The 12,769-nt window shown below is 36.0% G+C and overlaps 1 protein-coding gene across 1 annotated transcript; it reads right to left on the reverse strand.

Annotated features, from left to right (window-relative positions):
- Nucleotides 1–673: 673 nt before the first annotated feature.
- On the reverse strand, nucleotides 674–10,668 carry drd4b (dopamine receptor D4b). The gene is made up of 4 exons (XM_056265766.1): nucleotides 10,273–10,668; nucleotides 8,889–9,001; nucleotides 6,245–6,840; nucleotides 674–1,185 (listed from the first exon to the last, which is right to left on the reverse strand). Exons 1-4 carry the CDS (start codon nucleotides 10,513–10,515, stop codon nucleotides 983–985), a joined length of 1,155 nt encoding a protein of 384 aa, XP_056121741.1. The 5' UTR covers nucleotides 10,516–10,668; the 3' UTR covers nucleotides 674–982.
- Nucleotides 10,669–12,769: the final 2,101 nt, after the last annotated feature.

Consider the following 12,769-nt stretch of genomic DNA (forward strand, 5'->3'; position numbering starts at 1 on the left):
GACATGAGGGAGAGTCATTAATGACATCATTTTCATTTTTGGGTGAACTTGTCCTTTAAGCTTTTTGGAAGCTTTATTTTAAAAGTAAAGACCATAGACTGGTTTTGGTTGGGAAGGAGAGCTCCATGATGGATAGACACTCAGCTAATCTCAAGTTTTCTGTCTAATCTTTACATGTACATTTACACAATAAAAGTACATTTTTTTTGGAAGATACATGTCAACAGGGCTGGATAGTTGGAAAGGACAAAGATCTTGGTGATTCTTAATTCTCTAAGAAATGCCAGCGTCAGGCATACTGGAGAAGAAACACTTGATCATGCAGACATTTTATTTATAATTCAGTAAGAGAGGGGAAAAAAGAGAGACAAGTGGGAATTCTGCCCAGGTGTCTGATCCTTCACTGCGCACAGATGATGAGCTCAAAGAATATAAGGCTATGGTAAAATCCTTAGGGCTTTTCTGGAACTTCATTAGACACTTTCTCATGATGTTGTTGAACCTTCACAGAGAAGCTTTAACCAGTTTCAATCCCCCGTCTAGTGGTTTTATCACACATTTCTGTTTATAGTAGTTTTCAGCTCCATGTTCAAAAGAATGAAATCCAAACTCAAAGCTCTACGGTATCAAAATATGCAGTGCCAAATGAGGGCTTGTACATTGGGGTCTTTTAATTTAAAATCTTTCTTCTGGGCAATAACACCTCACAGATCTAAAATATGCAATGCATTATATATTTTATACCATTAATCTTAGCTTAATTCAGACTGAAGCATATTTGAACACAATATGGCACATTATAAAATGATGCAGAAATGTTCCAGGCACCACTTGTTGTATTGAAAATAAGTCCACTATATATAAAATATGGATGTAGTACATGGTAGGCACAAAGAAAGTACTGGCAGAACGAAATAAAACAATTCCACTCAAGAACAGATGTCGATGGCATTGTCATGTCTTATGGAGCGCTTGGTGGATGTCAATAGCAGCGTGGGAGAAATCCTCGGAAGAACTTCCTGAATTCGGTGTTGAAGACCGTGTAGATGATTGGGTTAAGAGCACTGTTGACGTAACCCAGCCACGTCACGGTGCTCATCAGCTCTGGAGAGATGTGACACGACTCGCACCGGGCTCGGGTCGTGTGAACTACGAAGAACGGTGTCCAGCAGAAGAGGAAGACACCTGCAGGTGGAGATCACACATCACATAAGGGTTATTATCTTTAACTTAAGACTAAAACTACGAGAAACATTTCTGCTAATTGAAATTAAGCTGAAATAAAAATAAAGTATAAACCTGTTAACCGTCACCCCGCTTTTTGAGCATAGATGTGAAAATGCACTAGCCAAAGGTTGGTCTCTTTTGACAGAAAGAATTAGAAATTTACTGTAAAGCAAATCCAGTGTACTAAACATTTTTTAAAAAATACAATATATATTTTATAAAATAATGAAGACTCTAAAATTGCTATAAAATTAAAGCCACATGTCTAACCAAATTGTGTTCCAAATTTGAAGTCGATATCACAAAAACTGAAGCTACTATGAGATTTTGTTTAGGCGCTGTATCAAAAATATTCACATTTACTGTCACAAATTAATACATTTCTGTCACAACCTCACTTTTATGACAAAACAGTCGCCAAATATGGAACCGTGAGTTTCAGACCTTTCCGACAATATGTGTTTTGTTTGGATTATAAAATAGTGTAGTAAATTTAGTAATATCAAACATGACTCCACCCACCAGGGGGAGGAGCTCACTAAAATGATTTAAAGTAGGGGAGAGTGGGGTAAGATGAGCCTTTTTTTTTTTTTTTTACCAATGTGGTCCTCGAGATAAGAGAAAATTAGGCAGAAGTACAATGAGGGTATCTAAAGAAATTTCAGAATGTTTCCTATTATTTTTTAAACGATCAGATTACATCTATGACAAAGGGTTCTAAAAATATGGCTTCCTAAAAAAAAAAGTGTTCATGTTGCTCAATTTACCCCAGGTTAGGGGTAAGTTGCACCATCTGGGTGTAAACTGATCTAACTGAATCTGAATCAAACACGTGAAATTGAAATAAAAAGAAATGAAACCTGAAAAAATGTATAATGAAAAAAACACATAACGAAATTACAAAAAATTTAACTATAATAAAAGTTAATTCATAATAATAAAACTAAAATAAAACTGCATCACATATTTATCAACAGTCGAATTAAGGCACAAGATGTTTGGTGCATTACATAAAGTGTATAAAAAATATATGTTACGAATATTGTAAAATGTAACTTGTAGTTACTATACACACAAAAAAAGTTATTAGTGAAAATTGTTTCAATGTAAATCCTAGACCATTTTTTTTCAGTGTAGCAATAACTATAAATTGTGCATAATTACATACAACTAACCCTAAACTACACCCCATAACCCTATAGTAAGTACATGTAGTTCATTATTATTACTCAGTACTGTATAATTACACTGTAATACGGACACCTTAAAATAAAGTGTTGCACATTTCTTTTTTTAAACCCACTGGAATGCCTATTGTCCATTACTGTAAATGTGTTAGACGACAACATGCCATTATGAACGTTGTGGACAGAGTCCTGCTTCTTTTCTGATAAAGCAAGAAAAATGAGCAGCCAGGGCTCATAATATTCAAGAATGACTTTAAGAGCTCTGGAAAGCTTAGGATAACCCAGAAACCTGCAAAATCACGCTCAATAATTCTGCATTATGCAATGCTGACATAAGAATCTCTTGCGCAAGCGACCAAACTAAGTCAAATGTTATGAAGAACGCGGGAAAAAAGCTGCACATATAAATCAACCTTATGTATGTTGTGGATATTAATGTGCTCCTCCAGTATCCTCTGCTCTGCTGAATTATTCAAGTATATTAATGGTATTTCTATAAATACCCAGTAATGGAGTTAAAATAAGTTTCAGATCATCAGCATAACTGCATGTTTCTGTGATGCAAGAAATGTTTACATCTTTGGAAAAGTTATCACTTCCCCCAACCTTCGAATCCTCACGAGGAAGTGAAAACCTACACATTCCTCTACTGTACACGGGAAATATGTTATCGTTACTTTAAGGAGTAATTTCTGACCTGTTGATGTAACCAGTAATCAGGTCATATTCAGTCATATTAACTCTTTCCCTGCAAGTGTTTTTTTTTTTTTTTTGAAAAGTTGAGAAAATTTTGTGTTTTTAAAAAGACTACATGTGTATCAGCAATGCTTTTATCGCTTATTTCTGCTTGTTTTTTGTACCGTATAACATTGAACCATTCCAACATTCCATAACATTCCAACATTCCATAACATTGAACCATTCCATAACATTCCAACATTCCATAACATTCCAACATTCGAAATTGGGCTTGAAACTGTTCAATAGGATTTTACCACATAAAGCACATTTTAGGTTACCTGACAAACTTTTTTTTTGTTTGTTTTTTTTACATGGTCTGAATATGATATATATTGTCTGATGACTAACAGAACACAACAAACATTTCAGGGTGTCCTAAAAATATAGCGGGGTAAGCTGTGCCACTTTTTATTTAAAGAGATAGTTCCCCCAAAATTGAAAACTCCATCATTATGTACTCACGTTTATGTCATTCCAAACTTGTTTGACTTTCTTTCTTCTGTGGAACACAAAAGAAGAATGTCTGGGTTTTTTAAAAGTAAATAGGGTCCAATGTTGGCTAACATTCATCAAAATAAGTTCTGCAGAACTGAAAAAGAAATCATATGGGTTTGGAGTAAATCATGACAGAATTTTCATTTTTGAGTAAAGTATCAATTTAGGTTTCATTCTAATCAAGTAAAAATTAGGTCAACTAAGTTAAATTATATTTCAAGGATGTCTGCTATGAACAAAGAATATAATAGCCTATATGTAATATAATATAATATAATAATATATGGAAATAGAAATATACTTATCCCTTGATAGGAATCAGCTGTGGTTTAATGTTCAGAATAGAGTGCAACAGTCAAGTTCCAGAAGTAAAAACTCAATTTATTTTCTCCATAGGGAAATAGATTTTTAACATTAACTTATGAACCTTTAAAGACAGCCTTACTGTGAGCTACGAAGTTGTTAATCAATGGTATTTTCTTCTGTTGATGCCGTCAGCCCGCATTATTTCAACTTATTCTTAAAATAATTGTTTAAAAGTGGAATTTGTGGTAAAAAACTACATTACCCATGATGCTGTACAGAAAATTCCACCAATCAGAGATGAAACAGGCAAAACATCAAAAGAGCTCTTTAGCTCCGCCCACTCCCATGAAGCACTGCGAATGACAATCTTTTTAAGCTCTTAAAATACGTAAATATTTGTATACGAGTCAAAATCTGCTACGGGGTAATAATGGACCAGCAGTTTTATTTTTTACTATTATTTCCAATAGGATCTGCATTTTTATGGGTTTCAAAATAAACATGATTTCCAAAAGTCAACAAATTTGCGACAGCTGAATGTAACATTTTTGACAAGCCAAACATGTCAGTCTCTGAATCTTCCAGAAACAACGGCACTAATGCACTCATATATTCAGAATATGTGATATAGTGAACAAATTTTCAACAACAACAATAATTATAATAATAATAATAATAATAATAATAATGATGAAAGATTTGTAAAATGCAACTCTAGTCTTTGCTGAATGTCTCTGTGTTAATGAATGGTGTCCCAGAAATGAGGTCAAAGCACCAGGTGAACCATGGCATTTGTCTGTAGTTGGATTTATCTGTGCGGTCCAGGGAAATTCAACTTCTGTGGCAATTTAATGCAAAGCTTAGACGTTTATAATTACATCCACAAACTAATTAGGCTGCTTTGTTGATAAAACCTCAAAAGTTGTCTTCTTTCTTTCTGCTCCCATCCAAGCGGCAACCTTCCAGTCTTTCTCTTGAATCCAACACGGAAGTGACTTCATCGACTGGCCACTAGAGACAGGCTCCAATAGAGAGTCAATCCCATAAACCCCCATGTTAAAATACCCAACTTTACAGCAGAAATACATGTTTTGCCTGGTACAAAAAGTGGTTTTGGTCTATATAGCTAATTTCGCCCTTCATGACAAGTGTGAGTTTAAAAAATTTTTTTTCATCTGTTTAAATTATATTAAGCCTTAAAGTTCTGCATAATTAAGGGCGTGGCCATTTGAGTGACAGGTGGATTGGCGCTGCTGTCCCTTCTAGCCGTTTGTCTGCTGTCTGTTAGCATCACGTCACCTCAGCTAATCCGCCTCTTTGCCCATTTTCGGTTATCCGGGAGTGGTATCACTTTTTGCACCAGGCTGTAAACACATTTTTTTCTGCCCTAAAGTTGGCCAAATTAACATGGGGGTCTATGGGATTGACTCTCTTTTGGAGCCTGCCTCTAATGGCCAGTCGATGAATTTCAGTTTAAGTCACTTCCGTGTTGGTTTCAAGAGAAAGACTGGAAGGTTGCCGCTTGGATGTGAGCAGAATAAAAGAAGACTTTAAAATACAACTTTTGAGCTTTTATCAGCAAAGCAGCCTAATTAGTTTGTGGATGTAATTATAAACGTCTAAGCTTTGCATGAAATTGCCACAGAAGTTGAATTTCCTTGCTTGAAGTTGCTAACAGACAGCAGACAAACTGCTAATAGTGACAGCAGCGCCAATCCACCTGTCACTCAAATGGCCACGCCCTTAATTATGCAGAACTTTAAGGCTTAATATAATTTAAACGGATGAGTTATAAAAAAATTCACCCCCTCACAGTCGTCATGAAGGGCAAAATTAGCTATATAGACCAAAACCACTTTTTGTACCAGGCGAAACATGTATTTCTGCTGTAAAGTTGGGTATTTTAACATGGGGTTCTTGAGTCTCTTTTAGAGCCCGTCTCTAGTGGCCAGTCGATGAATTGCAGTTTAATTCACTTCCATGTTGGATTCAAGAGAGAGATAGGAAGGTTGCCGTTTGTCTTCTGTCTGTTAGCGTCACATCACCTCAGCTAATCCGCCTCTTTGCCCATTTTCGTTTATCCGGGAGTTGTTTATCCGCGCTGCCAAGATGGCGATAACCGGCTCCGGCCACTTTAGGATTCAAAAACGCTCTTCAGAAACCTACAGGTGACGTCCATATTTTTTTACAGTCTATGCTCACATGGCATGAATTATACAGTATAAGTACTTTCAACTTCATCAGGACAGACAAACAAACACTCACAGAAGTATTATTTCAACACTTACCCACAACAACAGGTAAAACCCTCATGGCTTTTCTCTCCCTTCCATTGATTTTAGCCCTTTTCTTTCGCTGAGTTGGCTGGCCGTGTTTAATGCCAGTGTAGGCCACGGTTTGAATGGGGCTGTTTATATACTCCGGTGGGAAAGGGCAAACGGGCGGTTTGAAGTCATCAAGCTCCTCAAGACTGGACTGGGCCAGATCTCTCTCAATGACCCGGGGCAGAGACACGGTTAGAGATCCCAATGGTGGGAGAGCGGCAGCAACCGCTGCATGCTGTAAACTACGGCAAGCATGAATACTGTTCCTCAGTTTGGCTTTACGTGCTTCTTCCCACTTGCGCAAACCATGGAAGATCCCAAAATACAGTAGGAGCATGATAGGGCACGGGATGAAAAAGGAGCAGACAGACGAATATACCACGTAATTGTCGTCTTCCAGTTTGCATTCTCTGGGATCTCTTTGAGGAACATTGTTTATCCCGAAGATGACGGGAGAAGCCACAGCCAGCGCCAAGAGCCACGTCGCAGAGAGCAAGACCATTTGCCGATAGTCGACGTGCTTTCTGTTGTAGTTAAGCGGTATAGACACGGCTATAAACCTGTTAAAATGATGCGTATTCAACTTTACCATCTGGATGTAAAGATATTAAAGATGTAAAATAAATAAAGACTTCTAAGGGGCTGTTTACACGACACCGTTTTCAACTAAAAACGTAAGACTTTTTATGCGTTTTGCCAGTTCGTTTACACGACAGCGGCGTTTTGGGTGCCTGAAAACGCAAAGTTTTGAAAACGGGTTTCATGGGGATTGTTTTGACAATGTAGGCGAAAACTCAAAGGAAAAACGTCTCCGTTTTAAGCATATCGTTGTCGTGTAAACGTACCCTAAGAGCCATAATCACAACAAAGATAAAAGCTGTAGTCAGTGGCTCTCAGCTGGTTTTGCTTAAAGACCCACACTCTAAAAATAACGTATAATAAAAATATGCAGCCGTTCATTTGCATCAATCTTTTTGAGTCATGACAGCTTTGAATGAAATTATGTACTTCAAACAACAAACTACATTGAGCTAGAGGAACTTAATCATTTGTGACATAAACACAATTTTTTAAGTTGATTACTCAAAGAAATAAGTCACACCAACTACTTGAGTTGTAGCACTGGAGCCAATTTTATGTATTTCAGTTCAAATCCACAGCTATCATAGTAAAATGTAAGATATTACTTGTCAACTGGAATTAGCTCAGTCATTGCTTATGGAGTCAATGTTTATCTTCATGTAGTCACACTTTTAAGGGTGTGTTCACACTTGCATGTTTGGCTGGATTGAAACAAACTCTGGTGCGATTGCTCTTTTAGTGCGGTTCATTTGAATAAGTGTGACGCTGCCATCTGAACCAAACAAGCGGACCGAGACTCTGAAAAGATGGGTCTTGCTTCACTTCCAAACAAACTCTGGTGCGGTTCGACTGAGATATGAACGCAACTGGGAGCAAAGACATCTAAACTAACCAAAAACAGGATGTGATGTCACAAGATGCAAGCGTAAAAGGATGGAGGGATCCCTGCCGCTGTTTTGACTCTGTTACACATTTCATAAGCTCTTCACGTTTTTAAAATATGCTTCACGAGTTCTCATCTAGTCAAAATACCATCATATGTACACACATACGCTTTTAGTCCAGCACACAACATTGGTTTGGATGTTTGTTTTTGCAAAATATGTGCCATAAAAGCCATTTAGTTTTTTTTTTATCTTTAGGTTCGGTGTTAAAAATGACCAAACCAGGAGTAAATGTATTATTATCTTTTTTAGGTCCGGACCAAAAGAACCAACCAAACTATATGTGTGAACACACCCTTAATGTCAAACATAACAGCATTAGGTCTTTCCCCTCACTAAAAACAAATAAAATGACACTTAATTTCAACATTTATTCTCACTACTCAGTCCAATGCAAAGCATGCTGGAAACTGAAAAAAATCCACTGCCCACTTTCCAAAGTTATCAAGACAATTTCATCAAGTTACTGCAACTTTAAACCGATTGACACATACATTTCAGTTTAAATTGCACATAAAATTAAGTTAATGTTATGATCAACATTATTATGTAAACCTAACAACACCAAATAATGTTTGCAACTTAAAAGGTTTAATTTCATAAATAAATTAGAATTTGTAACTTGCAACCATGGTTAGCATCTGCCTAATTTGGCTAGCTTCTAAGTAGCCAATAAATTTGTGTTTGACATCAACAAGATGTTAAGACTATTTGTTCTGTTATCCTATGTTAGATGCATTTTATTATTTGAATTTAGAGTTGTTATTTTCCTGCTATCTGCAATCAGATCAGACCTGTGGTCCGTTTTGGGGTCACGACTAGAGAATAATGCTAATCTCATCTTTTTTTAATAAAGTCACTCACTGATTTGCTGGAACATGGTCTTACGCACTATAAGAATGAACTTCAAAACCAGCGTGACCTGCTTCTGCAACCCTGATTAGGTCAAAATAATATGCTAAAAACTGATTATGGCGTTCGCATTCTTTCTTGAGAAAATGCCTCAGGGCTCCCAAATCAACTTTTCTCTTTTCTCTGGAAAAGCAATGCTATGCAATATCAATATGATGGGAAATTCAAACCTGTCCACACTGATCGCACAGAGGTTAAATATAGACGCTGTACAGAGCATTACATCCATGGTCATTAGTCCATCGCAAAGAGCCACATCCAATGACCAGACACCACCTTGAAACTGGAAAGACAGATGTCAAAAAGAGTATTAATGAGCATTTAGCATAAATGGAGGAAAACAACTGCACACTTCCTTACATCTTCATTACTGCAAATGCAATTCATTTCAAACAGGTAAGCAATTGTATCGAGACAGATGACATTCGGACTGCCCTTGATTCTCTAAACGAGTCAAACTAATCTAATGAGCCTAACAACTAGACCGATTTAACATGGGGGCAACTTGAGGATAACAAGATAAGTGGACTAAAAGAGAAAGAGAATCAAAGAGGAATTTACCTAGAAGCCTATAGTAACTATTTTCAAATATATGAATGTGTGTGTGTGTGTGTGTGTGTGTGTGTGTGTGTGTGTGTGTGTGTGTGTGTGTGTGTGTGTGTGTGTGTGTGTGTGTGTGTGTGTGTGTGTGTGTGTGTATATATTTGGGTGTAATGCATTACTCAGTAATTACTGTAATTTAATTGTTTTTCTTAATTACTGTAAGTTACTTATGATGTAATTGCATTAAATCCTGCATAGACATACAATTCTGAAACAAAAGTGGGATTTAAAGGCTAACGATCAAAATGTAAAGTCTAATATTAAAATGTAGGTTTTTATTGTAACCCTCTCCTTTAAAAACACTGTAGTCAGTCCAAGAATGCAATTTTATATTATATATTTGATAGAATTAAAAGAGCAGTTCCTTGTATATTTCAACTGGTCGAGGTTGATGGGATTTAGAAGGTAATTAATAATAAGTAATGCAATACTTTTTTACAGAGAGTAATTAGTAGGCTACAGTAATCTAATTACACAATTGATGTAATTAGCAGCTAGTAATTTATTACTTTTTAGAGCAAATTACCTAACATGTATGTGTATATATAAAGCCTATATATTATATAAACACAAACTTTTATGTTAGATGTGATTAATCACGATTAATCGTTTTAACATTAATATATACATATATCAATTTTTGCGCAGTGTTGGGTAAGTTACTCAAAAAAGTCATTAGTTAATTAATAAAAAAATAATATTATGAATTATAATACAATCACATCTTCAATTATTAGTCTTTCACACTGCACTATTTAAAACTGGTCATCTATATCTCAGTGATCATACTGATACATCAACCTAATACAACAGACACATATGGTGATAAATGGTTGTACTAAAATAGTAGCCTATACCTAAGAAAACAGTTTTAACGCGGAACCATGTTTGGATCATGTGGACTTCAACAAAACGCGTTACAAAATGAACTTCTATAAACGCATGACTTACCTCTGCATAGACAAACAGGGGTAAAACCAAAACTGCCAGCAGCAGATCTGCCACAGCCAAACTCACAATGAAGTAGTTAGTCGTTGTCTTCAGGGCTTTTTCCTTGTAAACACTAAGGCAGACGAGCACATTTCCACAAATGATCACAATAATTAGCGAAACCCCGAACACGAGCGCGGGAACATTGCGCGTAAAGAGCGCGTGCTGGAGAGAGCTGGTGTTTGAGCTCGAGATGTTGTTCATCGTTCCTGATGCGAGCGAGAACGGCTTCTTCTTCTGGGGAACTTTTCATAAATGTCTCATGTTGTCCTGTCCGCGTTGGTCCATCTCTGTTCATCTTGTGTTGGTCGGAACACGAGCCATCGACTGTACATCAGCAGCTCTGGGTGAGTGTGAGTATGTCGGTCAATCTGCGGTCTCTCCTTAAATAACAGTCGGGTAATCTGGGGGAGTCGCGCGCTGCTCTTCGTGTGATGGAAACTGAAAGTTTTCGAGGTTGAAAAAAAGCAGTATAAACCGCCTAACCAATAGAGACTCGCTTGAGGTCGGTCTGTCAGTCAGTGGCGCTGCTAAAAAAAAATCAGAATTGTGAGATAAAAAGTCGCAATTACCTTTATTATTTTTTATTCTGTGGAGGAAACAAGCTTCCATAATAGAGGAGGAGACTCATTTCACAGGTAGATTTATTTTTGAAAGTCAGTTTCTGAATTCACTCATGATCGATAGCAAAAATATAAAAGAGAGTGTAGGGAAAAGTTACTTTTACAAGCAATGTGTTACACTCTAAAAAAGGCAGGGTCTTTTGCAGCAACCCAAATTTGGGTCAAATATGGACAAACCCAGCCATTGGGTTATATTTTTAAATGCAATTTTTTAACCCAACGGTTGTTTTTGTCCATATTTGACCCAAATTGGGGTTAAAACAACCCAGCAATTTTTAGAGTGTATAACTGTTATTCTCCAAACTAATTGCATTACTAGTTACTTTTTATGGAAAATAATGTTACATTACTTTTGTATTACTTATTAAGTAAATGCAAAGTCATGCCTGTACGGTTAATAAAGTGAGATTAAATACATAAAGTATATGCATTATTTTTCATATTAAGTAAATGCAAATTCATGCCTGTATGGTTAATAAAGTGAGATTAAATACATAAAGTACATGCATTATTTATCATATTTTATCATTGCAGGTTTGCATAATATTCTGAGTTTCCATTTGACTGTTTTTATTCATTATTCAACACACAACTCCCGATTTACTTTAAAATGTAACTCGGATATAGTTCCAAAGTTCCTATAAGTTCCAAATTTAAAGTTGATATCACAAAAATTGAAGTTCCTATGAGATTTTCTTTAGGCGTAATTCCAAAAATAGCCACTGGGCAACACCTACATTCCATTGACATTTTTATCACTTCTATCACAAAAGAGTCTCCAAAAATAGAACCTTGAGTTTGTAATTATAATATGAAATGTGACACCGCCCACTAGGGGGAGGAGCCCACTAAAAAGATATAAAGTGCCGTTTCCATGATAATGTAACGTCTGATTTCACTGTATGTTTTTACTGGATGAATTTTGATATTTTAACTTTTCGAATGATACCTAATTTATGATATTTACTAAAATATGTGATAGGATAAAAAGGCAATTAAAAAAGAGCGGCAAGCGTGTGAGACACTGACAGTTAAGGGGTTTTAAAGTTCCCCTGTGGTGAAAATCAAGCTTTTAATGTTTTTTTATATATCTATGTGATGTTTTTAATAAGCTTTAAGACAAACCATGTGTAAATCATAAGTCGACAGCATTGCTGAGTATTTTCTCCTTAAAACTGCAGTGAACCAAAGACAGTCTCAAAAACACGCTTTGAAATCGCTGGTGTTTCTGACGTCACAAACGACCTTGTAACCAATCAGATCAACGTGTGATCGTCAACCAGTGGATCTCTGAGCTGAGTGAGTGAGTGGAGGCGGGGCTCATTTGCATATTCATAGAACCGCGTATACTAAATGAAGGTGTCGGGTTACTTTCAATCAATGATTGAAATAGAAATACTTTTCAATCTTAAGGCATGAAGACATTTTTTCAAGGAAAAAACATTTGAATATGTAATTTTGTTGATCAAGGATGAGTTTTAAGGAGTAAAATTATTGACTACAGGGGAACTTTAACTAATTGCATTTAATATAAATTAATACTTTTTCATTTAATTGCAAATAACATGCAATTAACACTACATTCAGTTCACACCATTTCGGTAATACTTATTTTTTGTACTCTATTTAAAAGTAAAAAATTATACTTCTTTTTCAGAAGGGTAGAATTGCATGAGGATGAGTAAATGATAACAACATCAATTGAACTATGTGAAGTATTCCTAGATCTCTAGTTTATTAATTTCTAAATTATGGTGCCCAAATTAGGGTAAAGTATGAACAGATGGATTAGGAACTTGATTCAAGTGTGTATTTGTAAACCTATGGCTTAAAAA

Source organism: Rhinichthys klamathensis, unplaced genomic scaffold, assembly GCF_029890125.1.
Source record: "Rhinichthys klamathensis goyatoka isolate OS25496 unplaced genomic scaffold, OSU_Roscu_1.1 h1tg000240l_1, whole genome shotgun sequence".
In the NCBI taxonomy this organism is placed as follows: domain Eukaryota; kingdom Metazoa; phylum Chordata; class Actinopteri; order Cypriniformes; family Leuciscidae; genus Rhinichthys; species Rhinichthys klamathensis.